The sequence below is a fragment of the Cricetulus griseus genome, chromosome 6 (genome assembly GCF_003668045.3).
Source record: "Cricetulus griseus strain 17A/GY chromosome 6, alternate assembly CriGri-PICRH-1.0, whole genome shotgun sequence".
Taxonomy (NCBI): Eukaryota; Metazoa; Chordata; class Mammalia; order Rodentia; family Cricetidae; genus Cricetulus; species Cricetulus griseus.
Window position 1 is genome coordinate 11,781,093 of NC_048599.1, and position 27,636 is coordinate 11,808,728.

The 27,636-nt window shown below is 51.2% G+C and overlaps 1 protein-coding gene across 1 annotated transcript; it reads left to right on the top strand.

Annotated features, from left to right (window-relative positions):
* Positions 1–33: 33 nt before the first annotated feature.
* Ube2v1 (ubiquitin conjugating enzyme E2 V1) lies at positions 34–27,636 on the top strand. Its single transcript, XM_027423344.2, has 4 exons — positions 34–178; positions 17,000–17,148; positions 24,502–24,627; positions 25,943–27,636. Exons 1-4 carry the CDS (start codon positions 157–159, stop codon positions 26,087–26,089), a joined length of 444 nt encoding a protein of 147 aa, XP_027279145.1. The 5' UTR covers positions 34–156; the 3' UTR covers positions 26,090–27,636.

Consider the following 27,636-nt stretch of genomic DNA (forward strand, 5'->3'; position numbering starts at 1 on the left):
CAGGCAAAGCCCTTCCCGCCCGGCTCGTGCGACCCCGAGCGGGCGTCAGCGGCACCGTCTGCGTCTGCGCCTACGCCTGCGCCTGCGCACCAGCGCCCGGGGAAGCTCAAGGGGGGGGTGAAGAAGGGGCCGGCCTTCGAGCGACAGCGACGCAAGATGGCAGCCACCACAGGCTCGGGTGAGCGGAGGCGCCGGGCGTGCTGGCGGACGGGGCGCGGGGCTGGCTGGGCTGGGCCCGGGGCTGGCGGAGGCCACGGTGGCCGGGCCGGGGCTCCGCGATCTCCTTGCGGCTGCTCTTGGCGGCGCGGCCGGGCCGGGACGAGCAGGCGGCGGCCGGAAGCCCGGGCGGGGGCAGCGGGGCCGTGGGCGGTGCGGCCAAGCCGGAGGTTCCGCGGGCGCCTCCGGGGGTGGGGGTGGGGGAGGCCGGCCGAGGGGCCGAGCGAGCCCGGGAACGCCCGGGCCAGGCCCCGCTGAGCCGGCCTGAGTGACGGGATCCGGGGATGCCTGGTGGGGGACGCGGGCGCAACCCCAGGGAGCCTCGCGGGCCGCAGGCGAGGCCACCCCAGGGCCCCGCGCGAATTTGGGGTCGGGGCTGCGAGAGGGGGAGTCTCCTGGTGGTCGCTTCCCGGGGAAATCGGGGCATCTGCACAGGGAGAGCCCGGGCGTCCGCAGCGGGAGCAGGCCTGGGCTGTGGGGACCACGGTTTGCCCAGATAGGTCTCGGAGGGCGCGCTGGGAACCGTGCGCGATGTGGGGTGGGCACGAGCAGGTGCCTCGGGAGCCCCGCCGGAGGTCAGGTGGGGCGTGTCATCGGTGGGGAGACTGGGACGGGGTGCAGTCCCCAAGATGTTTCTTTTGGAGAAGAAAATCCTCCTCTTCCTGCACCAGGCGGATGAAGGAAGTGCCTGTTTAGTTGGAGCCGGTCACTTCGAATAATTGGGAAAAATATATGGGTTCAACTCAAACTCCCCCTTATCTGGATGGGTGGGAGAGAAGAACACTGAAATGAGAACCCTTGGGTGACACGGAAGGCCTAGCAAGGGGGGGTGCTTTTAGGGGAGAAGCTCTGCCAGTCTCTTGTGGGCTAAGAGAAGCCTGCTGTGCCACCACCTGAGATAGGCCTGAGGGGGAAGCCGAAGGGTCTGTCTCGGGACAGACAACTTGCACTTGGTTGTCGCAGCATGGGGCTCTGGCGGTCTAGAGATGGGGTAGGCATTGGTGAAGGGGACCCCCCGGGGTGTCTAGCTCTTCCAGGGAAGGACTTTGGAGAGACTAGGTGCCCCCTGTTGATGAAGAGCTGCATCTTCTGGAGCCTGGTGATGGGGGTGGGCAAGGGGCAAGGATGGGCCGCCGGCCTGGGTACTGGCGTCTTGGAGCTGTGTGAGGCACCAACAGCAACAGGGTTAGGGAGGGTTGAAGGGAAGTTCCAGGGGAGTCATCTTTCCAGGATTATTGCTCTTGCCGTATTCCAAGAAGCCTTCCTTGTGTGTCTTAGGGACTCGAAGCAGAGAGGTTCTGCCTGCAGTGATCCACCACACACTACCTGGGGTCTCTGACAGAAGGCTGTGCACAATGCTGGGTCAGTTCATTCACCAGCACAGCCATGGGCACTCCTGGAGACCAAGGCTGAGTCAAGCCAGACTGGGGCGGGGTATGGACATCTCCCAGAGCAGTGTCCCTGCCAGACCTAGGAGTGCACTGCCTGGCAGCCAGTATTGGGGTGGCATTGCCACTCAGCTCAGCTTGTAGTTACTTGAGACCGTCTCACAATCTGGTTTGACAGCTACTTCTAACTCCTGAGACGCTGCCAGTGCTTCCTAAGTACAGAGGAGGGGAGATACAGCAGCAGCTGCTGATGTGTGCTGGAATCCCAGGGCTTGGCCTGGAATGTGGCTCAGCGCTAGAGTGTTCATCTAGCATATTGGAGGTCCTGGGCTCCATCCCTGGCACCACAGAATAAAGCAAGATCACCTAGCATGGCTAGATACCTTAGGGCAAGCTTTGAGGTACGGTGAGGGCTTCCCACAGATGATGACTGGGGCCTATTGTGTCCTATTGTGTGCAGCAAGCAAGATAGTTTCATTCAAACCAGACAGAAGACCTTTCAGGGTGTAAATAAAGTGACTCCAAAAAGCAGGAAGTGCTGTGAAGAAAATGGGGAGTCTGGAGAAGTGGGGCAGGACTCGATGCAGTCCCCCCCCTTCCCCCATGGTGGAGCCAGTGTGTAGTGTTAAAAAGATCTAATTAAAAGGCAGGGCAGCAGCGGTGCACACCTTTAATCCCAGCACCTGGGAGGCAGAGGCAGGTGGATCTCTGAGTTCAAGGCCAGTCTGGCATACACAGTTTCAGGACAGAGTCCAGAGCTACAGAGAAACTCTGTCTAGGAAAAAAAACACATTAAAAAGAAATGCAGGGAGGCAGTGAGATGGTTCAGCAGGTAAAGACCCTTGCTGAGCCGTAGGCCCCGAGTTTGATCCCCAGGACCCACATTGTTAGAAGAAAGCGCCACCTTCCACAAGTTGCCCTCTGACCTCCATAGGTACCCCTTCCCCCAATAAATGTCAAGGCCCTGGTGATGAGCTGGAGAGATGACTGGGTCTTAACTAAGGGCAAAGGGAAGCTATGCAACACACATCTGCTATGAAGCAGGCATTCAGTGTGTGTTGAATGAATGAATGCCTTGAAGAGAAGGCATGATGAGATCTGAATTGTGCCCCAAGGCATCAAGGGGCTGTGGAGTGTTAGAGTAGAAACAGCAGGACCTTAATTGGTGAAACTTGGGTGCTTAGCCTCTGCTCCGCTCTACACCCTTCAGGTGTTCTCAGGCCTGAGTCCACCTTTAGACTGAGCCTTTTCATTCATCTCTGCCCTGGTTGCCAGGAAACCATTGTATAGCCTTGGAAGTCCTATAAGGGTTGAGCTCAGATTTTGTGGTCATGGTCACTGCTGCTGGCACCTTCCTACATCGTTTGCTGTTGCGATCAGAGAGGAGCTGAGACAGCCACTACAACCTCAAGATGTCTGCAGTGGCAGGCAGCTTCTTGCCTGTGTTTCCAGGACTGCAGGATGTTATACAGTGGCCCTTGGCTGCCAGGTTCTTCCTCTCATCCAGCAGCCCACATGCTGGGCTGGCCTGCCCTGCCCTGACAGTTAACCAGATATCAAGTGCCAGAGTGACAAGCCCTGGCAGGGTGCCACTGTAAATATGCATGCAGGGGTGTGGTCTCTTGCACACATCCAGCTTCTAGAAATGTCACCATCTGGGCAGTAGAGATTGTCATCTTCCATTCAAGGGTGTCCCCGGACAGCTGGAAATGGGAGAGGAGCCCCAATTCCCAAGGGTCACTGAGCCATCTCGGGTACAGCCAAGGACCTTTACTCCTCCGTGGCTGCCCTCAGGATAGCTGCTTTCTGTGCTCATCCTGAGAAACAAGCCTGCCCCACAGTGGGGCCTGCTTGCTGGTCGGCCCAGTCCCGGTGGGATTTCTTCCTTTTTGATGTTATTTTGTGTTGTTGTTTTAAGGATCTTCTGTAGTCCGTAGCCCAGGTTGGTCTTCAACCCATTATGCAGTTGAGAATGACTTTGGCACACCCTGATGCTCCTGCCTCCATCTCCCAAGTGCTGGGATCACAAGTGTGCTGCCAGCTACCATTGCATCAAGAATTACCACATGAGGGCTGGCAAGTTGGCTCAGTGGTTAAGAGCACTTACTGCTCTTCCAAAGGACCAGAGCTGTTCCCAGCCTCTATGACAGGCACTCACAACTGCCTCTGACTCCAGCTTCAGGGAATCCAGCGTGCCTCTTTTGGCCCATGACACTTGCACACACGTGTCGTATACACAGACACATACATATAAATAGGATAAACAAAGACAGATCTTTAGAAGAGAATTGCCAAGTGAGTTTTCATGGAGCTTTTGCCCCTTCACATTAACTTAAGAGGCTGAGAATTTATCTTATGTAGCTTACTTACCTAGCACAGCCTTCAGTTTGGCTTCCTAGCATCAAAAAATGACAAATCACATCAGCTTTCCTCTACCTCCACCTTCTCTCTCTCTTGATCTCTGTCCCAAATTGAAGCTCTATAGAAGTTTGATGACTTCTGTAGAAATAAATAAAAGCTAGGAGTCCTCAACTTAATTGTGAAAGGCCACAGCAACGCCTAACCCTGTGTGTTGGATGAAATGATTCCCCCTTTCCCCAGAGGGGGTCTCACTATGTAGTCCTGGCTGTTCTGGAACTCACTCTGTAGACCATGCTGTCCTCAAACTCAGAGATCCTCCTGCCTCTGCCTCCTTTAGTCCCAAGTGGTGGGACTAAAGGTGTGCACCACCGTAAGTCTATCTTTGAGAAAGTTGTTCTGTGCACCTTACCCTGAGTAATCCACACCTGCTAAGTTGGGGGCACCTGTGTGTCACACAGAGTAAATAGGTCTTGTTCTCATCTGTGTGCCAGCCAGCCTTCAGGCTTCTTGATTTGTTGGGCTTTGGCGGTGTTTTTGTTGTTTTGCGACAGTGTCTCTCTTTTTTGTTTTTTGTCAAGACAGGATTTCTCTGTGGCTTTGGAGTCTATCCTGGAACTAGCTCTTGTAGACCAGGCTGGTCTCGAACTCACAGAGATCTACCTGCCTCTGCCTCCCGAGTACTAGGACTAAAGGAGTGCACCACCAACGCCTGGCGCAACAGTGTCTCTCTATGTAGCCTATACTGCTCTCAAACTCAAGCAGTCCTTCCTGAGCCTGGTATTACAGGTGTGCACTGCATGCCTGGCTCTAAGACTTGAACTTGCACTTGGAGGACTTGCTGGGTGTTGGGTACTGCATTGCTCACACCTCTTACTTTGCCAGGCCAGTTGAGGCAGATGCCTCTTGGGATGGTGAGGAAACTGAGGCCTGGGTGACAGAACAGGTATTCAGTAAACACCATGGGCAGTTGTAATATCTGACAGGGTGATGTAGAGGTGTGGAATCCATAGTGGGACTGTCCCCTGTCCCTGAAGGAAGGGACACGGAATTCAGTGACTCCTTCCTGAATTGAACTTGTGGCTCATTCTTGGCCTCTATCCTATCAAAGAAAATCTGACCTTTGACTTGGTCATTAAGCCACCAACAGTCTACTATTTGGTCACACTAAACTGTAAAGATTAATAGATTATGGGGATTGAAGAGATGGTTGACTGGTTAAGAGCACTGTTTGCTCTTGGAGAGGACCCAGGTTGGGTTCCCAGCACCCACAACCATCTGTGACTCTGGTTCCAGGAGCCCCAACACCCTCTTTGACTTCTTAGGGCACCAGGCACACACATGGTGCACTTATATACATACAGGCAAAAAATAAAGTAAGCAAATCTTAAAAAACCAATGGCAGGCTGCCATGGAGTCTTCCACTAGATCTGCCTAGCACAGTCTAGAGGTCTGTTACATTGCCATGCCACCCTCAGAGGCTCTTGTCTTGGAATTCCCAGAAGACACCCAGGCCAGCTCTCTGACTGGCTATCAGAACAAAAGTCATCACTTGCCCAGTATCTGGTTCCAGTAATATTGTCTCCCAGGGCACCTTCCAGGCTGTGCCACTTCCTGAGGCTAGAGCAGCACTCTGGTCCTGGCACAAGCTGTTTTCCTTGAACAGACACCTAAACCATAGCCAGCAAGCAGCTGGTCTTTCAGGACCCAGAAGTCTACCATCACAGACTGGAACCTGTGACCTAGGAGGTGGTTGTGTAAACACCTTTAATCCTAGCACTCAGGAGGCAGAGGCAGACAGATTTCTGAGTTTGAAGCCAGCCTGGTCTACAAAGTGAGTTCCAGGACAGCCAGAGCTGTTATACAGGGAAACCCTGTCTTGAAAAGCCAAAAAAATTAAAAACAAAACAAAAAAAACTGGGTAGGACACACAGGCTGCCAGAACCATGGCTTTGGGGTTCCCGGTTTTCCAAAGATGTTTGTGTTGTAATTTTATTTATTTCTTTTTGAGGCAAGTCTTACTTTAGTGCAGGCTGGCCTGGAACTTGTAGCAATCCTCCTGCACCAGCCTCTGTAGTGCTCACTTACATGTGTGAGTCACTGCATGAGGCTCCCAAAAGGTATTTTTTAGACAGAGTTTCACAATGCAGTTCTAGCTGACTTTAGACTCAGAGATCACTGCCTTTGCCCCAAGTGCTGGGGTTAAATCCATGTGTCTGTTGTCTTGGCTGGCCTGAATGAACTTACTGTATAGACCTGGCTGGCTTTAAGCTCGGGGGTCTATCTGCCTCACTTGGGTGTTTTGTGCGTTTGTTTTTGAGGCTGTATCCCATGATCTTAGACTGGCCTCTAACTTGACTAGTAAAGGAGAGAATGGCCACAGATTCCTGGACTTCTGCCTCTGTCACCAAATGCTAACATTACAAGGCACACACTGCTAACCCTGGGTTTTGATGATGCCAGACTCTGAATTCATGTATGTCCTATGCTTGCCGAGCAAGCACTTCGTCAGCCGAGCTGCTCTCTCCCTTCTGCTCTGTAACATTCTGTTTATGTTAGAGGCAGGATCATGCTGTGTAGCCCTGGCTGGTCTCAATCTTAGTCTCCCTGCCTCAGCTTCCTCAGGGCTGCCATTGCAGGTGTGTATGCGTGTCCTACAATCCTTTTCCCAAGATTTAGTATGTTTCTGTGCTTTGAATTACTGAGTTCGGGGTTCCCTAGGAACCTTTTCAACCTGCATGTCATTTTTTTTTTCCTTCTTAGGGTGGCATGTGTTGTTTCTACTTCTGGAGGTCAGAGGACAATGTAGTAGGAGTTGGTTCTCTTCTTCTGCCATGTCAGTTTCAGAGATTGAACTTGGGTTAGGCTTGGTGACATTGCCTTCACCCACGGAGCTGTATTGCTGGCACCTGGATTTCAGTTGTTTTTGTTTTTGGTTATTACATTCATTTGCTTTGTGTGGTTAAATGTGCCATATCAGAGGAGTAGAGGTCAGAATTTGCATGGGTTGACTCTTGCACTCTTGCGTTGCCTTGTGTGGGATCTGGTGCTAGAACTCAGGGAGTCAGACTTGACAGTAAGGGCATGACCCACTGAGCCACCTTGCCAGTCCCTGGCTTTTACTTTTATTCAAGAATACTCATTCTATACTTGAACTCCTGCCCTGGGGTTCTGGGACTGAGGTGCCCTCCGGCCACATGGATCTCAGAACTTTGTGACTGCTGCTGCGTTAGCTTCCTGTGCGGTTTCTAAAGGTGTGGGACACCAGTGGCACACATCCCTGAGTCTTACTCTGAGCAGCCTTCCTGGGGGTTGGGCATTGTCCGCTGTTTGCAGTGCTTGAAGAGGCTCAGGCCCAGCACAAAAAAGAGGTTTCTCTTGTGAGGTTTGGTGAGGAACCAGTTCACCTTAGTGTATAAAAAAGACTAAGCAAGGCCTAGTGGCACAGACCCATAAACCAGCCCAGCTACTGGAGAAGCAAAGGCAGGAAGATCAGAAGTTGACGGCTCACCTCAGCTACAGAGGCAGTTCAAGGCCAGCCTGCATACTTTAGTGAGATACTGTCTCAAAAGAGGTGAAATGAGGGTGGGAGATACTATGGTGTAGTAATGTGCCAGACCCTGGGTTCAATTCCCAGAACCACCACCCCCAGCCGCCCCCACCCACACACATACACACACGGTAAGTTTCCCTCAGATTTCTAGATTTCTTTAAATGGGGGAAGGCTGTTGGAACCATCTGTGGTATTGCATACCTTTAATTCTAGCACTGCTGAGGCAGAGGCAGAGGCAGGTGGATCTCTGAGTTCAAGGCCAGCCTGGTATACAGAGTGAGTTCGGGGCAACTAGGGCTATATAAGATACCCTGTCTCAAAACTAGATATAAAATTTTAAAAAACCTGGGCCACATATGGTAGCCTTTAATCCCAGCACTAGGAAGGCAGGAGCAGGTAAACCTCTGAGTTCGAAGCCAGCCTGGCCTACATAGCAAATTTCACACCAACCAGAGCTGCAAGCTAGGTGGGGGACTGGTAGTGGATTGCAGAGGAAGGGCTCTTGCTGCCGAGACTGACAACCTCAGTTCAATCCCAGAACCACAGGGTAGAGAGAACTGACTCCTGAAGCTACCCGCTAAGCTCCCCATGCCAGCCGGGGCACCAGCACATCCAAACACAATGTGTGGATACAAAAAAGTAAGTGAAATGTCATAGTTTTAGAAGCTACCAAATTTATGTAAAAAACCCTCTAAGGTGACTCCATGGATAAAGGTTCCTGCTACACAAATTCTGGTGATCTGAATTTAATCCTTGGGATATACGACTTGGGAAGAAGGGAACTGACTCCTGAAAGTTGTCCTCAGACCTCCTCAAGTGCATCACGGTGCACACAAAATAAATAAAATGTCATTGAAAGACAAAACCCTGAGATTGGACCAGCGAGGTGCCTCTGTAGATAAGGCATGTGCTGGCTAACCCTGGAGACTTGAGTTCCATGTCCGAAACCCATGTAAAAGGAAGGAGAGAATTGTGTTCACAAAGTTGTCCTCTGACCGCCATACACACAATAAATTTACTGAGGTATCTGAGGTATACTCAGATACCTCAGCTGTATGATGTCATCATCCAGTGTTCTTGTCTCAGTTAACCTAGAGTTCCCAGTATGACCAGATGATTATGCTGTTCGTCCTGGAAGCAGACAGTGGGGGAGGGGCGGGTTGACTGAGTCACTGCTTTGTCTGAAAGGTGCAAAGATGGAGTGAGATAGTAAGAAACAAAGCAGGAACAGAAAGAGAAAGTACTGGTGTGGGGGGCAGGGCTTCTGCTGGCCTCTGGAGTTGGAAGATTGACAGCTCTATGGTTGTTCTGTTTGCATGTGGTATGGAATTTTGCTTAATTTTAAATCCATACTTAGCCTTTTGATAAGACTCTTAAGCCAAGCATGGTGGGCACGCCTGTAATGCTAGGACTTGGGAGTGGAGGCAGCTGGCTGGATCAAGGGCACCTTTCATTATAGAGCCACCTCAAGGCTAGCCTGAGCTATGTGAGACCCTGTCTTCACCCCCAAAATAATAATTAGTATCCCTTTTAATCGTTCTGTATTTCCTTGCTGTCTTTTCAGAAATCTGTTAGAATTTTGTGAGACTGGGGGCTTGTGAGCTCACCTCACGTACCTGCTGGAGAAGACAGTGAGCAAAACAGGCTGGCTTGATTGAGTGCCTGTGGAGCATGCACTCAGATGCGTCAAATGTCCAGTCAGCTTGCAATTGCTGAGCAAGAGGCAAGGGAGGGAATGCAGGTTGGGAAGGACAGAACTAGTAAGTAGTGAGCCCTCCCTGCCCTGGAGACCATAGTGAGCACAAAGGCCAGAGGAAGACAAGGCTCCCCCCAGAAGGCTGAAGAGCCGCTGCTGCACTGAGGATCCGCAGTGGGCAAATCCCAGGTGTAATGGGAGGTTGGTGGTGGCTTCCTATAAGGAAATGATGGGTCCTGTTCACCTGTAAAGGATCATCTATGGTCAGGTGGCGGCGGCACACGCCTTTGATCCCAGCACTGGGGAGGCAGAGACAGGTGAATCTCAGTCAGCCTCCTCTACAGAGGAGTTCCAGGACAGCCAGAGCTACACAGAGAAACCCTGTGTCAACAAAACCAAAACCATAAAAAGGATGGTCAGTGGAGAACAGACAGGGTCCCCAGCAGTCACTGCTGAAGTAATGTGCATAGCAAGAAGCCTGGGCTGAGATGGAAGGAGCCGGTAGACCATGTATTTCGGGAGGATGCACAGGTTCTGTTCGCAGGTATCTAGGAGGGAGGGCGTTGGCATGGAAACTGAAGGTCAGCATGTGGAAGCACTTGAGCAGTGGGACCTATCTAGAACCCAAGGAATGTTTTAGGAGGCAGGATTTGAAGGAGAGAGCTAACAACCTGGGGCAGGGGCATGGAACTGATGACCGTAACATCTGGCTGGGGACTCGGGTGCAGCGTGTCCTGATGGGAATGACCAGGTGGAGGGCGCAGATAGAGCCACAGACGAGACTCCTGCTTGGCACAGATGGCCTTTTAGGGTTGTGAACCTGCTGAATTGGGGAGGCCATGGGCCAGGAGGGACTTTTTTTTTGCTTTGGTATTTGGAAGATGATACATTGTTCAGGGGAGGGGGTGCCACACACAGCAAGGTGGCCATGTGCCAGGTGTCTTCCCCACAGAGCTTTCTGGGCTCACCCCTGTAGAGGTCAGCAGATCATAGCCTGCTGTACTAGGTAAGGGAAAGTGCTCAGCTCACAGCAGGACTAGTGTAAACTGACTGCACACACATGCACACTCACACACTCTGGCATGCATGCCAGAAGAGGAGGACATCAGATCCCACTATAAATGGTTGTGAGCCACCAGGTGATTGCTGGGAATTGAACTCAGGACCTCTGGAAGGGTAGCCCGTGTTCTTAACCAATGAGCCACCTTTCCAGCCCCACTCACACACTTTTACGGAGCTCAGCTCCTGCATGGAATCTTCTGCAAAATGGGTGCCTCTCCTGTGGTTCTCATTGGTGACAATGTGACTCTGACCTGCCCCTGTATCTGTGTTCCTGGTTCTGCCCCGGGGTGCCTGGTAGAACTCAGTAAAGTGCTTACCTGGCATGTGCAGCCATCACACACACTCTGCACACTTCTCTTTTACTTTTCAATCCCGGGGTGGGAGGGGTCCTTTGTAGCCCAGGCAAGTGCCACCAAGCCTATCTTCCTTCTGGTACTGAGAGTGAAACCCAGGGCCTCACACAGGCTGTGTGACACTGTTCACTGAACTGACTGTCCACTTTCTGTTTTTAAACCTTGTGAGACGGGCCCACTAAGCTGCCCAGCTAGCCCTTGAACTTCCCAAGCCTTCAGCCTCAGCTTCAGCCTGAGCCTCCTGAGCACATGGGTTGCAGTCCTGTGTTGCCGTGTCTGAAGCCTGTCAAGTCCATGATGAGGGAGTAGAAGTATTGTCCCTTTGGTACCTAGGGGTGACGCCACACATATGTGCTAGCGTACACATGCACACCCCAGCACTGCCACCCCCCTGTGGTGTACACTACCTGCCACCTCAGTCTACATTCCTCCTTACCACCTGCCAGGCCTTCAGGAAGTTGGTGGCAGGTGTTTGTCACTTCCTCTTGAGGCAGACACCCATCCTGAACCATGGCAGAAGCAGTCCAAAGTTGGGCCATACCTGCTGCCTCATCTGGAACACTGGCCAGAGACTCAGTTTACCTTTTCTCTGCTTCTCCTCAGAGCCACACATTACCCTTGAAGGGTGGCCCAGTCATTGGGGGCTCCCATACCTCGGACTGTCACTTCAGAGCCTGTCAGCATTGGTGGTTAGGAAAGCTGTTCAGCACTAGATCCTGTTTCTCACTGTTTCCTCTTGTTGTCTGCAGTTGAACATTGGTGTTCTTCTGTAGTGAGATTCCATGTTCTTTCCTGCTTCCCATGCTGTCTGGCATGGTGCTAGACACAGTTTCCATACTGAATGAGGATAGCTACCCATTGTGTTGTTGGGTTGTTTTTTTGGGACCAAGTCTTGCTGTGTGGTTCTGGCTGACTGGAACTTGCTGTATAGACCAGGCTGGCCTTGAACTCACAGAGAACCACCTGACTCTTCCTTAGAAGTGCTATGACTGAAGGTGTGTGCCACTGCCCCAATATGTTGTTGATAATTTATGTAAGGAATTCTGTTTGTTTGAGATAGGGTCTTGAGTAGTCTGGGGTGGCCTTCAACTCCCTATGTATCTGATGGTGACTTTGGACTTTGGTTCAGAGTACCTGGATGGCAGGCATTAGCCGCTTCACTTGGCTGGACAAAGGTGAGGCGCCTAGACAGCTCTCTACTTCATTCCATGAGTAGATAAGGTTGACACACATTAGTGCCCACCGTGAGCACAGGAGTTCAATGCGTCTTCAGAGAGACTAAATGAGCTGTCCCGTGGACCTGACGCCTGACTTCAGCCAGCTGTTACTATTCCTTTAATCTTTTAGCCAAGACTTTAATGTGAATTAAAACTTTAGAAAGTGAGTGAGTTGTAGCTGGAAGTGATGGCACATGCTGCTTTAATCCCAGCAGAGGCAGGCAGATCTTTGTGAGTACAAGGTCATCTGTTCTACATAGGACAGCCAGGACTATGTAGACAGACCCTGTGACAAAGAATAAGAGGGGGAGAAGGGTGAAATGAAATGGAAAGTAACCCGCTAGGCAGAAACAGTGGTGCAGGCCTGCTGTCCAGCAGCTGAGGCTGGAGGGTCAGACGTTTAGCCATCCTCAGCTATATGGTGAGTTTGAGATCAGCTTGGGTTATAGGAAACTGTCTCAAAAGAAAAGAAAAGGACTTGATTGGATACTTTGGACCCAGTCTTGGGGGGTGGGGACACCAAGGGCTGGTGGTGTACTTCCGTATATGTGTGTGTGGGCATTCGTACCATGACATGGGTGCAGAGGTCAGAGGACAGCTTATGGGAGTCAGTTCCCTCCTTCCATTGAAAGACCCCCGAAGAGGCACTTTCGTAGAGGGAGACCCACACACCCAGGAATCAGCGAGGCCACGAACTGGATGCAAAAAACAAGAGGCTTTATTGGAGACGCGGGTACCCGGGGCGACTTAGCCTTTGTGTGGCTAAGCGCCCCGAGCCAAGGGAAAGGGGTCCTTATATAGGGAAAAAGGCGCAAGCTAGGAGCAGGGATTCTATTGGATAATTCTAATGAGGCATTGTACAGAGCTATTCCCATTGGTCAATGTATATGAGGCGCTATACAGGGTTATTCAAATGAGGCAAAGTACAGAGTTATTCAAATGAGGTGAAACACAGAGTCTTTCAAATGAGGCGAAATACAGAATCATTTCTATTGGATGGTTCAAATGAGACACAGAGCCATTCCAGATCAGCATATTCTCAAGGTCTGGTGTCTGGTACAACAGACTCAATTCCCCCTCCCTCCGCGTCCAGATGGCTGACCTTGGGGGCGGAGACCTTGGGACGGAGTGTTTCTCATCGGGCGGGGCTCAGGGGCAGGGCTCCAGGCCGGCTCCCTTGGTGTTCGTTCTCGTGCCGGCCCACCTGGTGCTCGTTGCTCGGCCCCAGCCTACCTGGTGCTCGTTCTCGGGCCTGCCCATCTGGTGCTCGTTGCTCGGCCCCAGCCCCGAGGCTCGGTGCCAGGCGGGGCGGGCCGGGGGCGCGAGCCCTGCCGGGGTGAAGGCTTGGGAGGCCCCGGCAGCTTCGGGGCAGGGGGCTCAGGGGCATTTCGAGCGGGTCTTTCACCATCACATGGCTTCCAGGGATAGGCTCAGATACTCAGGCTTGGTGGCAACCACCTGTAAGTGCTGAGCCAGCTCACTGGTCCCCAGCCTGACATAAGAAAATAGCAGATTACTGAGATCAGCTGTTGTAGAACAGCTTCCCCAGAGAAGGGGAAGGAGTCTGTCTTGGGACTGTCTGAAGGAAATCTCCTAGGAAGTGCCAAGGCCAGGTGGTGGGACCTTACCAGGAGTTCAGCGGGCACACATGTGCTCACACAGAGTGTGCTCACTGTCTACACACCATAGTTCCAGCTGAGGAGGCTCAGGTGGGAAGATGGTGCTGGTCTGGGCCATGACGCCAGAAGGAAGGAGGGAACCCTGTGTGGTCCTTGTGTGTACAGATGCTAACATCACCTCAGTCTGCACCCTTCCCGGCTTCCTTGGGGCTATCTCTCATCATCTGAACTGCTATTACAAAATACCCAAACGGACTTTGTTTCACTCTGGAGACTGGAAGTCCAGAGTCAGGCCCTCTGATGTCTTCTGAGGCCCCTCCCTTTTGCTTTATACGTTGATTCCTGCTGGTTGTTTCCCTAGGGTCTTTCTGTATCCTCATGTCCTCTGAAGGAGCCGGTAGGTTGGTTTAGGGTCCCAGGCTGACTCCTGAGTTCAGTCCACGACTTTCTTACTTTTGCTGTGGTAGGGTTGAAACCCAGAGCCTCATGCCCACTAGGCAGGTACTGTTGCTGAGTTGGGCCTGGCCCACAGACTGTCCACTAGTAAAGCCCTCGGCTCGGATAGGGGTGGTCATGGCTGTCTAGCAGTGTAACTGGTGCTCGTGGGTCATTCCTTCCATCCTACTCTTGTGGACTTAGGTGACAGCAGGAGTGATGTGCAGTCATTTGTTTCACAGCCAAGTTTGTATCATTAAACATTTAAATTTAGGGCTGGACTTGGGAGGAGGCTCAATGGTTAAGAGTATATACTGCTCCCAGCACTGGACTTCGGGGCTCACAGCTGGCTGTAACTCCAGCTCCAGGCCATCTCTCTTCTGGCCTCAGTGGGCACCACACTCCCATGTACAGACACACTTATATATGTGCTTTTTTTTTTTTTTTTTCCCCTCCCTCTGTATTGCTTTGGAGCCTGTCCTGGATCTCACTCTGTAGACCAGGCTGGCTTCAAACTCAGAAACCAACACCTGGCTGGTTTTGGTTTTTCGAGATAGGGTTTTTCTTAGTAATTCTGGCTGTCCTGGAGCTCAGTCTGTAGTTCAAGCTGGCCTCAAATTCAAAGAGAGTGGTGGTGGTGCTCTTGAGTTTTCACTAAGCCATATTCATAGCTCTTAATTTCTTTTTTAAAAATCACATATATATCTGGGCAGTGGTGACGCACACCTTTAATCCCACCACTCAGGAGGCAGAGGCAGGTGAATCTCTTTTGAGTTTGAGGCCAGCCTAGGCTACTTATGAAGACTATCTCTAATAATAGTAATAATAGTAGTAGTTGGATTTACAGGAGCCAGAGCAGAGACTGGTGTCTCCTTACAGCCTAGAGAGACAGTTTCACAGTCAGCAGCTCGCCTGATCTCCCCAGTGGTGGGGTTATGGGTACATATGCATGTTCACCATGCCCTGATTTCTGCATGGGTGCTGGGGATTTAAACTCAGGTCCTCTTGCGTGCAGAGCAAGTGCTATTGCCATTGACCTATCTCCTGATCCTCCCGTTGCTTTTTTATTTAACTCTAAACAGAATAATTATGTTGTTTGCGATTTGCCTCTGATGTCTAAACCTCTTTAAGCTACATGTTTGCTGTAGGACGTCCCCAGCCAGCCAGTACAGCTGGCTCTCCTGCGTGTGACAAATACTGGCGTTCCCCAAGCCAGTGAGTCAAGTACACGTTTAGGTTTTGGTTGCTCCCCTCCCCCAAGGACCACGTGTGCTGTCATTAGTATTTTCAGACAAATGGTTCTTTGGCTTGCACACTTGTCCCTGGGGTAGCTCAGGTGATACTGCCTTGTAAGGTTGAGGATCTGGTTTTGAGCCTCAACACTCAAGTAGAAAGGTAGGCAGGCATGCTCTGTGATCTCAGTGTTTGGAGGTGGGGGAAGGACCCCTGGGGTTCACTGTTGAGCCATTGTAGTCTGCCAGTGAGCAGCAGGACACTAAGAGTCCCTGTCTCAAAAAAAAAAAAAAAAAAAAGAGGTAGAGAGCTCCAGAAGAATGATGCCTGAGATACATGCATGTACACACACATATGTGCACAGTTCTTCTTTTAGACATGGTTTCTCTATAGCCCTGGGTGTCCTGGAACTCGCTCTATATGTAGACCAGGCTATCCTCAAACTCAGGTGCTGGGATTAAAGTTGTGCGACACCATGTCCTGCTTCAAACACAATATTTTAAGAAGGAACTTGAGTGTCACTGTACATGGGAGTTAGAGTGATGTTATTTGCCCTAAATAAGTTCTGTGGTACTGGAAATAGAAGGGAGTGGGTGCCTGCTGGGCACAAGCTCTGCCACTGAGCTGCACCCCAGCGGTGAGAATGGAACCCAGGGCCTTTTAGCTGCTAGTCTCTGTACTGCTTCCTAGGCCAGTGCGTCACTCTTAACAGCTGTGGCACTGCCAGAGTCTTCTCAGTTCCACGAGCAGGTCTGCCCCAGATGCTCACACTAACCCTCACACATCACAGGCCACCTGACAGAGATCCTGTCTGCTGGGACCATGCGCTCCTCAACCATGTGGCCACTGGTCCTTTTCAGCACCCTTATAGCACTGTAGTCTGTCTGAGTTGGGAGGAGGACTCAGGTCGCTCTGAGAGCCCCAGTGGCCTCATGTGTTCCCCAGGTGCTACACTGTCAGAGCTCTGTCCTGTGGCATGGGCTTCCCCATTTCCTCTGCATGCTGCTCCTGGCCCTAAGAAATGTCAGACCTGGGGACCTTGGGCATGCTGTCCCTTGAGCCACCCTTCAGCTGAGACCTGTCATCCCCCCATCTGTATACAGTTCACTTATCTGTCCTATGCCTCCCTAGGGTAGTGGGCCCCAGGAACAGGGGCACTGCTCTCTGCCTGTCTCTCAGTGCCTGGGGCATGGCTGCCATGATGGGCCAGGTGAGCTAGCGCTTGACCTTGAGGTGGCTCAAGGCTCAGGCCCAGCCAGACGCCTGGTGTGAACCTGGTGATGTGTGCGTGTTCCCTTCCTGCGCAGCTTGCTAGGCTTCCGGACTGAAAATTGAGTTAGAACCAGCTGCCTCGTGTAACATTGTTCACAAATGAGGGTAGCCATGGCTTCCAAAACGGGAAAGAAAGCCTTGAGAGCCTGCTCTGTGGGCCTCTGCTAACAGCCACTGTGGGGACAGCATTTCATGGGATACAATGTTTGTGCCTCTAAGGCCACTTGAGTATTCCCAGCCAGGAGCATCTCCAAGTCTCCGCAGCCCCCAAAATGTGCCATACCAGGACCGGGAGAAAGAAGTGCTGTGTCCCGGGCTGCAGTTTGTATGTGGTGTTGGCATTCCTCTCCGCTCTCAGACCCAAAGGAAGGACATCTCGACTGGGAGTTGGGTGGGATGTGTGGAAGGGCTGGTGGGCTGAGCACCCAGCACCCTCTGGCTCCCCAGGGCTCAGTGTGCGATGCTGCAGGGGAGACGGATGGGGGAGCTTCGTGCATGCTGCCCTTGTGTTCAGACAGCAGTGATGAGCAGCCTTCTCTAGGCTTTCAACTTCCCCTGGGCTTGCTAGCATCTTGAATCTCTTTCCGTTTGTTTTAGGAGTAAAAGTCCCTCGAAATTTCCGACTGTTGGAAGAGCTGGAAGAAGGCCAGAAAGGAGTAGGCGACGGCACAGTTAGCTGGGGTCTAGAGGACGACGAGGACATGACACTTACGAGATGGACAGGGATGATAATTGGGCCTCCAAGAGTAAGCACCACACTATGCTGTGACTCTCATTGTCTTAAGTTCACTGTGCCTCCTTTTAAAGCAATGGTAGCCTTGTTGGTAAACGTTCACCAACGGTGTTTTCTGAAATGTGGTTGTTCTTTCTCTGGCCAGTTTTCCTTTTCTACGTTTGAGACCCTCTGGTGAGGTCAAACCCTGTTGGGTAAGTGAATCCTGTGTAGTCAGTAGTGTGAATTTACATGACAGTGTAGACAGGGGCCTTTGAGCTTGCCGATCCCCAGGCCGAAGTTCAGGATGGTCTCTGAGCACCTGGACTGCCAGCAACCCCCTGGAGCAGCACCACAACTGCTCTACCTGGCTAGGCCTACTGCTTGTCACTGAGCACAGTTCTCTTTCCACCTGTCGGCTCTGCTGGCTCCACTCTGGTTTGTGAGGCCCTGGCCAGTTGTGTTTGAAGGTACATGGTTAGCCCCCTAGAAGTGTATTTAGTGCTCACAAAGTTGTTGTCAGGTCCTCCTACATCACCACATTCCAGGTCACAGGTGGGGAAGCTGTCCCAGGAGTGAAGTCACCTGCCCAGTCACAGAGCTGAGCACTCCCAGCCTGGGTCTGTTTGCCAAGCCTGTGTCCTCCTGCCCACTAGGCCACGCTGACAGGCTTCCACTTGAGGCTGAGTTTACAGTGGTCAGCACTGGGGTGGTCGATGTTTACTACTTGGTGCAGGAGAGGATCTGGGAAGACCCTCAAATGGGACAGTCCTGCAGATGAGCCCTGGGAGGTGTGGCCTGAATGTGGCTAGGCCTGTCTAGTTTGTTTGTGCCTCGGGGAGACAGCTTCCTTCCTTTTCAGCTTGAGCAAGGTGCTGCCTGTGCACTTTGGAGATAGGAGGACTCCAGCTGTGGACAGCGGGAACTGACACCTGCCTCAGGCTCATTAGCATTCAGATACTTGAGTTCAACTTAGAGGGTCGTTGACACTATTGGGGAACGACCAACCTTGCACTTTACTGTTGCTCCCTAAGTCATTTTTGCAATTCTGATGCCAGGTGTGGATAGTTAACGTGTGCAATGTGGTTGTGCCCATTTCCCTTGTCCCTGTGACAGCAGCTTACTGACTTGTAGAGTACTGGGGATGCACGTGTAGATGGCTCTGCAGACGTTTTTACTAAGAGGGTCCAGCCTCCAGAGTCCTTCTCCCCAGAGCACCTGCTGCAGATGGTTCAGGGGCCACTTCACTGGCTTCCAGGCTCAGGAGGCTGAGGCGGCATGTGAAGCCCGGAGCCACCACTGCCCTGGATGAGGAGGGCTCAACAGTTCAACAGGCATTTGCCATGGCTACAGTTGCCGGAATCCTAGCGTGTGGTGGTGGAGGCAGAAGGCTCAGACGGTTGTGGAGATTTTTAGCAACCGGGGAATTTCGGGTCAGTGTGTGTCCTTGACGCCATCTCAGAAGATGGCTCAGAGGTTAAGAGCACTCATTACTCTTGCAGAGGACTCAGGTTCCATTCCCAGGACCCATGTGATGGCTCACAAACATCCATGACTGCAGCTCCAGGACACATACATGTGAACTAAACAAAGGACAGATGGACAAAAATCCAAAGCAGCCCATAAATGATACCAAAAATAGGGGCTGGAGAGATGGCTCAGAGGTTAAGAGTACCGACTGCTCTTCCAGAGGTCCTGAGTTCAATTCCCAGCAACCACATGGTGGCTCACCACCATCCGTTATGAGATCTGGTGCCCTCTTCTGGTGTGCAGATTTACATGGAAGCAGAATGTTTTATACATAATAAATAAATAAATAAATAAATAAATAAATAAATAAAATCTTTGAAAAAAATGATGCCAAAAATACTCTGCTCTGCCTGAATGCAGGCTGGGTGTGGTACAGAACACACCTGCAAACTAGGTGAGGCACCAGTGCTGCGAGTTCATGGCAACTTGGGCTCCATACCAAGATCCTGTCTCTGACACACAAAAAGAAAACTGCTTGGGTTGTCCTGAACTTGAGTTTACCCTTTGCTAAAGGGTGTAAAGCTGAAGCTGCTAGAGCGCTGGGTACTTTCTGTGTGCTAATTAATGTACATACTTGTAGTGCAGCCCAGGTGTTACAGATCCACCTTAGGACCTCACAAAGGCTTGCTAGGCAAACCATGAATCATGCCACTGAGCCACACCCCAAACGTGCCTGCACAGCTTATTTACAACGGGGTCTTGAGCCAGGGTGGTGGCTCAGACGTATAATCCCAGCTCTTGGGAGGTTGGGGCAGGAGGCTCACTATTGGTTGTAAGACAAACAGAATCTTGCTTTGCAGACCAAAGCTACCCTTAAACTTGGCATTTTCCTGTCCCAGCCTCCCAAATGCTGGGACCTAGAGCTTTGCACAAGGCAAGCAGGTGCTCTACCACTGAGCTATATCTATTGGGCTTTCTTATTTTAATTATGTGTGTTTGGTTTACATGTGTGCATGCATCTGCAGATATCCAAGGAAGCTAGAGGTATTGGATTCCCCCTGGAGCTGGACTTAACAGGAGGCTGTGATCTGCTGCCAGGGGTGCTGGGAACCAAGCGGGTCCTCTTCAAGAACAGTATGGGCTCTTTAACAGATAAGCCCTTGATCCTTGATTTGGAGATACATTTTGATAATGTAGTACAGGCTGGCCTCAGACTCAAGATTCTACTACTTGTGTTTCTGATGTACTGAGATTACATTTATGTCACCATGCTTGGCTTAGAGTGTGTTTGTAACATATATAATCTGCAAGTTTTTATTATTGACTTTTCTCAGTACTCTGACACAGTACCTGACAAGGAGACTGCTGGTCACACGGCATCCTTAGGCAGGGAGAGAACACTGGGAGTGGGCACTCAGCAAGCGTCCTCCCTCGTGTGCTCTGGGGCCCAGGCTGCGATGATCCTGCAACATCCAGGGTAGTTCAGTGGGTAGAGCACTTACTGCTAAGCCTGGCGGGCGGGCGGGCAGACATGCATACACGCGCGCACACACATACACACTAATGAACAGCATCCAGTTAACAAGACCACCACAGTATCTGTTACTTAAAATTGTGTTACTTTCATCATTGTGAAGAACTGTTGGTGTTGACTTCTTCCCCTCCCACCCTGAGTTGCAGATAGAGCTCTGTGGTGCTACTGACTCTGAGGCCTCAGTTTGTAGCAGAGCCCTATAGCACCCACAGTACTTTGTGCCCTTGCACTGCCAGGAGGACCCATTCTGGGTGTGCCTATTTAGTTTACCCACTCATTGTTTGTAGCAGTGGGACCAATACTGATGGCGTGTGGTGGAAGTTTTTCTGTGGACTGCTGTTTTCAATTCTTTGGGGTATGTACCTAGGACTGGCATTGCCAGATTAGGTGGCAGCTGTTCCTCATCTGTGGAACTGCCTGTCCCACTGTTACTAACATTCTCCTCCTTTCTGGTCTCTTTTTTTTGGTTTGGTTTGGTTTTGGTTTTTTATGTTTTATTTGGTTTTTTATTTCTCTATGTAGCCCTGGTAGACCAGACTGGGCTCAAACTCAGATCCTCTGCCTCTACCTCCCAGGTGCACCAAGCATGCACCATCGCTGCTTGGCTGGGATGCATTGCTGTTTGTTTGTTTGTTTGTGGCAGGGTTTCTCTACCTAACAGCCTTGACTGGCCTCAGACTCAGGGATCCGTCTGCCTCTGCCTCCTGGGTGCTGGGACTAAAAGTGTATGCCAGTCTGCTCTCCCATTTATTTGTTTCTTTATTTCAGTTGTTGGTTGGTTGGTTAATGTATGGGTGCTCTGTCTGCATGTACCCCTGCATGCCAGAAGAGGGCACCAGATCACACTACAGAGCCATCACATGGTTGCTGGGAATTGAACTCAGGACCTCTGGAAGAGCAGTCAGTGCTCTTAACCTCTTAGCCTACACCTTGTTTGCTTTAGAAGACATTTTAGAATCTCTCTGCAGCCCAGATTGGCCTGGAATTTAAAAACAAAACTTCTGCCTCACCCTCCCAAAAGCTGGGGCATTGTCATAAACTGCTACACCTAGCATCCCTGTAGTTTTGATTGACTTGGTTCTCTGATGTTAAAAATAAAGTCATAAAAGCAACTATTTCTTAGGTCCCTGGTGTGAGTGATCTGCTCTATGATTGACTCGTAAGCATGTGCTCTGGAACTAGAACCAACTTGGTGTTTTGAGTTGGGGGTCTTATTAGTGCAGGCTGGTCTTGAAATCCTGAACTTCTGATTTCTTGATTCTCCCACCTGAGTGTTGGGGTTCATATGGGTATGTACCATCACACCTTGCTCTTGCTGTGCCACAATCACTTCTTTTTTAACGATAGGGTCTCAGACAAACACTGTTGGTGTTCACCTTTAACTGGTGAACTGAGTGTTGGTGTTCCCAGCACTCAGAAGTCAGAGGCAGGTAGGTCTCTTGAGTTTGAGGCCTGCCAGCCTGGTCTACAGAGAGAGTTCCAGGATAGCTAGTATTTCACAGGGAAATCCTGCCTCCACTCAAAAAAAAAAAAAAAAAAAAAGATAGGGTCATGGGTCTCAGTCCCTGCTAGCCTGGGACTCATTGTGTCAGTTCACAGTGTGCCTGCTTCTGTCTCCTAGTGCTGAGACCCAAAGTGTATGTTAGCATTTTTTTTTTTTTTTTCCATTTAGCAGTTTATGGGGCTGGAAAGAATGGCTCAGCAGCTGGAGTGCTTGCTACTCAGGAGGAGTAGGATTTCATCCCGGCCTCCAAGCTGCTTCAGGTTGAAGCAGGGCCACCTCAGGCCTCTCTGGTGTCTGGACACTGCACACGTGTGCACAGATTTATGCATGTACATAATAAAATCTTTACACTTATCTACACATGTATGTACAGATTTGTATGTACAGATTGCCCTTGAACTCTGTAGCCCTACGGGGTTGGAATGTAAATCTCATGACCTCAGCTCCTTGTACCTCAGTTACAGGTCTGGACCACCAGGCTCAGATTGCCTTTTTTTTTTTTTTTTCTGTTTGTTTTGGTTTTGTTTATTTTTGAGGCATGGTCTTACTTTAGTATTCACAGCAATTCCCTTGCCTCTGCCTGCTGAGTGCTGGGCTTAAAAGTTTGAGTCCTGCCAGGGGGAGAGGGGCGTGGAGCACACCTTTAATCCCAGTACCTAGGAGGCAGAGACAGGAGGGTCTCTTGAGTTCAAGGCCAGCCTGGTCTACAGAGTGAGCCCCAGGACTGCTCCATAGCTAATGTAAAGTAAATGTAAAGGTCTACATTGTGTGACATTGACCCGCAGATCTGCTAAGAGTTTGCTGTGGAGTTGGTAGGTTGTTTTGCATCCAGCTGATGCAGAAGAGGCCAAGTTCCAGGCCAGCCTGGCTACACAGTGAGTCCCTGCCTCAGGCTCCCAAGTGTGGGGTGACCGTGCAAGCCACTATACCCAACACTCCAGAAGGCTTATTTGTTTTTGTTGTGAGGCTGTCTCACTATGTAGCCCAGGCTGGTCTTCATCCTGCCCCCTACTTCTGCCTTCTAAATGGTAGAATCACAAGCAAGTGCCATCAGACCTGGCTGGGTGCTATGTCAGGTAAGGGTCCCCTTGCAGAGCTGTAGGTGTACGTGCAGAGGAAACCCCCATCGCCCCATTCATGAAGCATGCAGTTGTGTGGGTTTGGGGTTTTCTGCTGTGCTGGGGATGGAAACTAACACCCTGTACATACTCAGTAAGCCACACACCCAGCTGCTGGCTTTCTGAGAGGCCAGTCTTCTGTGTGTGTGTAGGTGCTTAGCCTGCATGTATGTGTGTATACTGTACGCATATCTGGTGTCTACTGAAGGCATCAGATCCCCTGGAACTGCAGTTACAGGCAATTTTGATATACCATATGGGTGCTGTACTGAACCCTGGTCTTCTGCAAGAGCAACCAGTGCTTTTACCTGCTCCTTTGTTTGTTTGTTTGTTTGTTTGTTTGTTGAGGTAAGACCTCACTCTATAACTCTTACCTGGAACTTTGCACTTTGGCAGTTTTACCTTGGCTTCTTGTAGATGCCCCTAGGGGGTTATGGGTCTTGATGGAGCCTCTGCTGGGAGTTGAGGGGTTAACCCTGCATGCTTGGAGAGACCTCAGCGATGCAAACCCTCAAACCATGGGGGCATTCCTCCACCCAGACCCTGCAGCTAGGCTTGGCTGACCATGCTGGAAAGGTGATGGCTGGCAGCACTCTGGGGGTGGAAGGTGGGAAGACCATGTTTGAGCACTGGCTTACTCAGCTTGTCCTGAGAATGGTTTTTGTACTTGTGTGGTGAGTGACCTGAAGACTGTGACTTCTTAGACATGTGTTCAATGGTTTTTTAAAAGGACCCCCAAGGCCGGGCATTGGTAGCGCACACCTTTAATCCCAGCACTCAGGAGGCAGAGGCTGGCGGATCTCTGTGAGTTCGAGGCCAGCCTGGTCTCCAGAGCGAGTGCCAGGATAGGCTCCAAAGCTACACAGAGAAACCCTGTCTCAAAAAAACAAAACAAAACAACAACAACAAAAAAAGGACCCCCAAGACCAGTAGGTGTCACTGTGTCATAGGAGTGACTGTTGTGCATGCAAGACTCCTAAGGAGGGGGCGCTGCCGCCTGGGAAGCACTCATGAGAAAAAAAAGGGTGGCCCCTGGTCCAGGGCACAGCTGGGGGCGGGGGCGTCATGGCAGTGTTATCTTTAGACATGGCCAGGTCTTCGGAGCTGTGTAGTGGTTCCAGTTGAAGTGGTTGTTCGTGTAGGATGGGGCCTAGCACCAGCCATGCTTTACTGCTTAACATTACAATCAGTGGTGCTGGTTTGGGCATTGGGCTTGCCTGTGTTTCATGGTTGTATGATTGGCTTTTATCTGGATGGGTAGAGAGTACTCTTTTCCCTTCTTTCACCCTGACAGGCTTGCATGACGGGCACCTTTACCCAGTGCACCATCTCCACAGCCCTCAACAGATAGGCTTCAAGGTCACTATGTAGTTACAGATCACCTTGCACTCTTGGGGCTACAGGTGTGCACCACCGGGCCCAGCCACCGGTGGTTTTTCAGGGTTGATGCTATGGCTGGAGGTCTGGCGTATCAGCTGCGTGGCCTCCTTCGCTCACTTGATGCTGGTGGCTTCTAAGGGCAGGTGGCACACGACAGAAGTGGCTTGGGTCGGACTTGTTGACACTTTTAACCAAGCATCCCTAGCTTCTTTGTCCTGTCTTTTGCTTATTTCTCCAAGACCAGGGCCCTCGGAGGGCCTGTGCTCTTCCCCCCTGTCCACACAGGCGTATCACACTGTGGTCCCAGGGCAACAGTGTCTCGGCACTTGTACTTCTCTTAGCTCTTTGTAACTGACATATCTGTACCTTTTTTTTTTCCAGACAATTTATGAAAACCGAATATACAGCCTTAAAATAGAATGTGGGCCTAAATACCCAGAAGCACCCCCATCTGTAAGATTTGTAACAAAAGTCAATATGAGCGGCGTGAGTAGTTCAAATGGAGTGGTAAGTCCCGTCCTGCCCAAGATGCCCTGCTGAATTTGGGAGTGTGGCGGTGGCCCGAGATACGCTGCTGGCTTATCCTCTACAGGTTATCACAGTGTGTCTGTAGCATTGGGGCAGGGCTACTTGCATTGTGTCTTGTCGCTCCTCTGAGCTCACTCTGGGAGCCCTGTACTGTCACTGAGATAAGAGTGTTAAGTGCTTGTGACATCGTGAGGTGGAGCTTCAGGGACATGGCCCTCCCCACATCCTCACATGTGCCGTGACCGCTGCCATGTGACACCTTTAATGCTATTTGTTTCTTTGTTTATTTGCTTTATGAGCATGAGTTTTGCCTACATGTATGTCGTTGTGAGCTGCCATGTGGGTGCTGGGAATTGAACCCCTATCGTCTGGAAGAGCAGCCAGTGCTCTCAACTGCTGAGCCATCTCTCCAGCCCATTTGCTTATTTTTTTGAGAGAACCCTGTTCTGTGGCCATGTCTGGCCTTGGAACTCCCTATGTAGCCCAGGCTGGCCTCTACCCATGGCAGCCCTCCCGTCAGCCTCCTCAGTGACTCACTGGGACCTTACTTTTTAAACACATTTTGACAACAGACTCTCTAATCCAAAGCGCTCCCAAGTCTCAGACTGCCGACCAGGACACTGAAGCACTTGAGGGTGGAGCTCACCATGCGGAAGTTGCCCAGCTGCTCAGGTCTGCACAGCTTCCAAAATCTGAAACCCTTGTGGTCCTGAGCACTGTGGCAGCCCTGTCCCACTGTCCGACCCACACACATTTTCTGCTTCCTTGATGGAACTGCCAGGCCTTTCCCTGAGAAGTCGCTGCTGCAGCACTGTTGTAGACTAGAGCTCAAGGCCTCATACAGGCTAGGCAGATCTGCCATGGAGCCATACCCCAGCCATAGATCCTGAATCCGAAGGTTGCTTGCCGGATTCTTGGGGCACCGTACCCAACCTCTGTCTTTGAAGTCTTCAGAAGATGGGCCAGAGAAATAGAAATGAACTGTGTCAGAGCCATCAACTCCTTGATAACCCAAGAGACCAGGGCGCCATGGCTGCTCTTGCTGCCACTCCCATCTTTATCAGCTCCACCCTGGGTGTATAGTGGAAAAAGACAGGACGTGGTCGCCCAGGTGCTGGTCCATCAGGATGGTCCGAGTTTGGCCAGGTTAGGTCTCCCCATGTGTTGGTTCTTCCATGCTGGCAGGGAGGGTGGCTTGGCATGGCCTCTGTGTTGATGGGGCTCTGTGGGCTGAGCATGTCAGCGTTGGGGAAGGCTTTGCTATGGGGTAATCTGGGTGTTTGCCTCTTTGCAGGTGGATCCCAGGGCCACGGCGGTGCTGGCAAAGTGGCAGAATTCCCACAGCATCAAAGTCATCCTGCAGGAGCTTCGGCGCTTGATGATGGCCAAAGAGAACATGAAGCTGCCACAGCCGCCAGAAGGACAGTGTTACAGCAATTAGTCACCAAGGCCCCGGCCTCCCCTCCCCAATCCAACCTAAGTCTTCATTTTCCACAGTAGTGAATTTTCTAGATTCATCTTGTAGACCTCAAAGTACTGGAGAGGAGGCTCCACTCGGACTTCATCCTGAGACACTGTTCTGATACTAATTTCTTGTCCATTTGAAATACCTAAGTTGTGCTGTGTAACATCTGTCGAGTGTAACCGCTGGCTGCTTAGTTGAACTTCTGGGATCAAGAAGGTGTGTTGAAATCAGTTTCCTTTGGGAGCGGTGGGCACAGCTAATGCAACTGTGAACAGACACATTGTCACACAATCACTTGCTGCTCACACATGGCCTGGGTCTGCCTTTGCCCGCCCCGCCCTCCTGCCACAGCTGTGTGGTGGCCCTTAGAATAGATGGGAAGGCTTCAGGTAGCAGCCGTGGGACTACTGCTGGGCTTGGGGGTGCTTTGGCTTCACCCCTGATTTCTTAAGTCTTAAGTGATGCCCCATCCAAGCCATTGCCGCCCCCCCCACTCCTGCCCTTGGCCAAAGCTTAGATTGTAACCCTCCCCTCCCTCTGAAATTGGCCGTGGGTGAGGATTTCAGGGCTTCCCGTCTCCCCACCTTTATCAAGGGGTGCTGCTCTCCCCCTCCTTCTCAATTCCCTCGTTGCCCACACCACCCCACACTTGCTGTGGCCAGAGTCGTGAGATGAGGTTGGAAGAGCCTGGTCTTCTCACTTAGCTCTTGGCCACACGCTCACTTGCCACCAGCCTGGGAAGGGGGTTCCGGGTCCTCGGCCCTGCTGCCACCATCAGCCGATGCACTTTGAGCTCAGGTCTCGAGGTGAACAGAGCAGTCAGTCAAGGGACCACAAACCTGCCAGCGCTCAGGGTCCTTGGTGGCTGCGCCTAGAGAAAGGCCATGCGGAGAGTCCTCAGCGCACAGGGTACTGAGTCGGTTCCTTTTCTCATAATCGCTTTGCTTTTACACACTGAAGTGGTTTGGACAGGACTCCGTGTCCACCCATCAGGTCTGACGTGGAACCTGACAGCTGGAACAGAGGCCCTAACCCTGCGGACTCAGGTTTCAGTCTTGCTGCTCCTCAGACCCTCGGCAGGGACCTGGAGGAGCTCTGTGTCATGAGTTTTCAGATGGGTGGGCCTGGCCTCCTGCCTCATTGCCACGTTCCCCACTCTGTTCAGGACCACTAATTGTTGAAATGTGGATGCATACTGAAATAAAGGCAATTTGTTGTGTTGCAAGGGTTTTGGGGTTTGGGTTTTTTTGTTTTTTGGGGTTTTGTTTTTGTTTTTTTGTTGTTTTTTTTTTTTTTTTTTTTTTTTTGAGAGGGGAGGTCATTAAGCATATGTGAACCCACCTGTTGAAGTAGCAAAACTATCAGGTCTAAAAAGTGGCCGATGTGGCCATTGATCTTTGTGGGGCATACTGTGGTTGTCTGGGCTAGGCATCGTGTAAGTCAAGTTTAACAGTGTCCTTCCATAAGCAGTGTGCTGTCAGTCATCGCCTGATTTTACTATAATAAACAAGTGTGCACTGATA

Bases quoted from the DNA above. Each gene is read 5' to 3' on its own strand.
- Ube2v1 (XM_027423344.2), top strand. From the start codon at position 157: ATGGCAGCCACCACAGGCTCGG. The intron at 17,149-24,501 runs GTAAGCACCACA...TTTTTTTTCCAG, and splicing joins TGATAATTGGGCCTCCAAGA to ACAATTTATGAAAACCGAAT. The intron at 24,628-25,942 runs GTAAGTCCCGTC...GCCTCTTTGCAG, and splicing joins TGAGTAGTTCAAATGGAGTG to GTGGATCCCAGGGCCACGGC.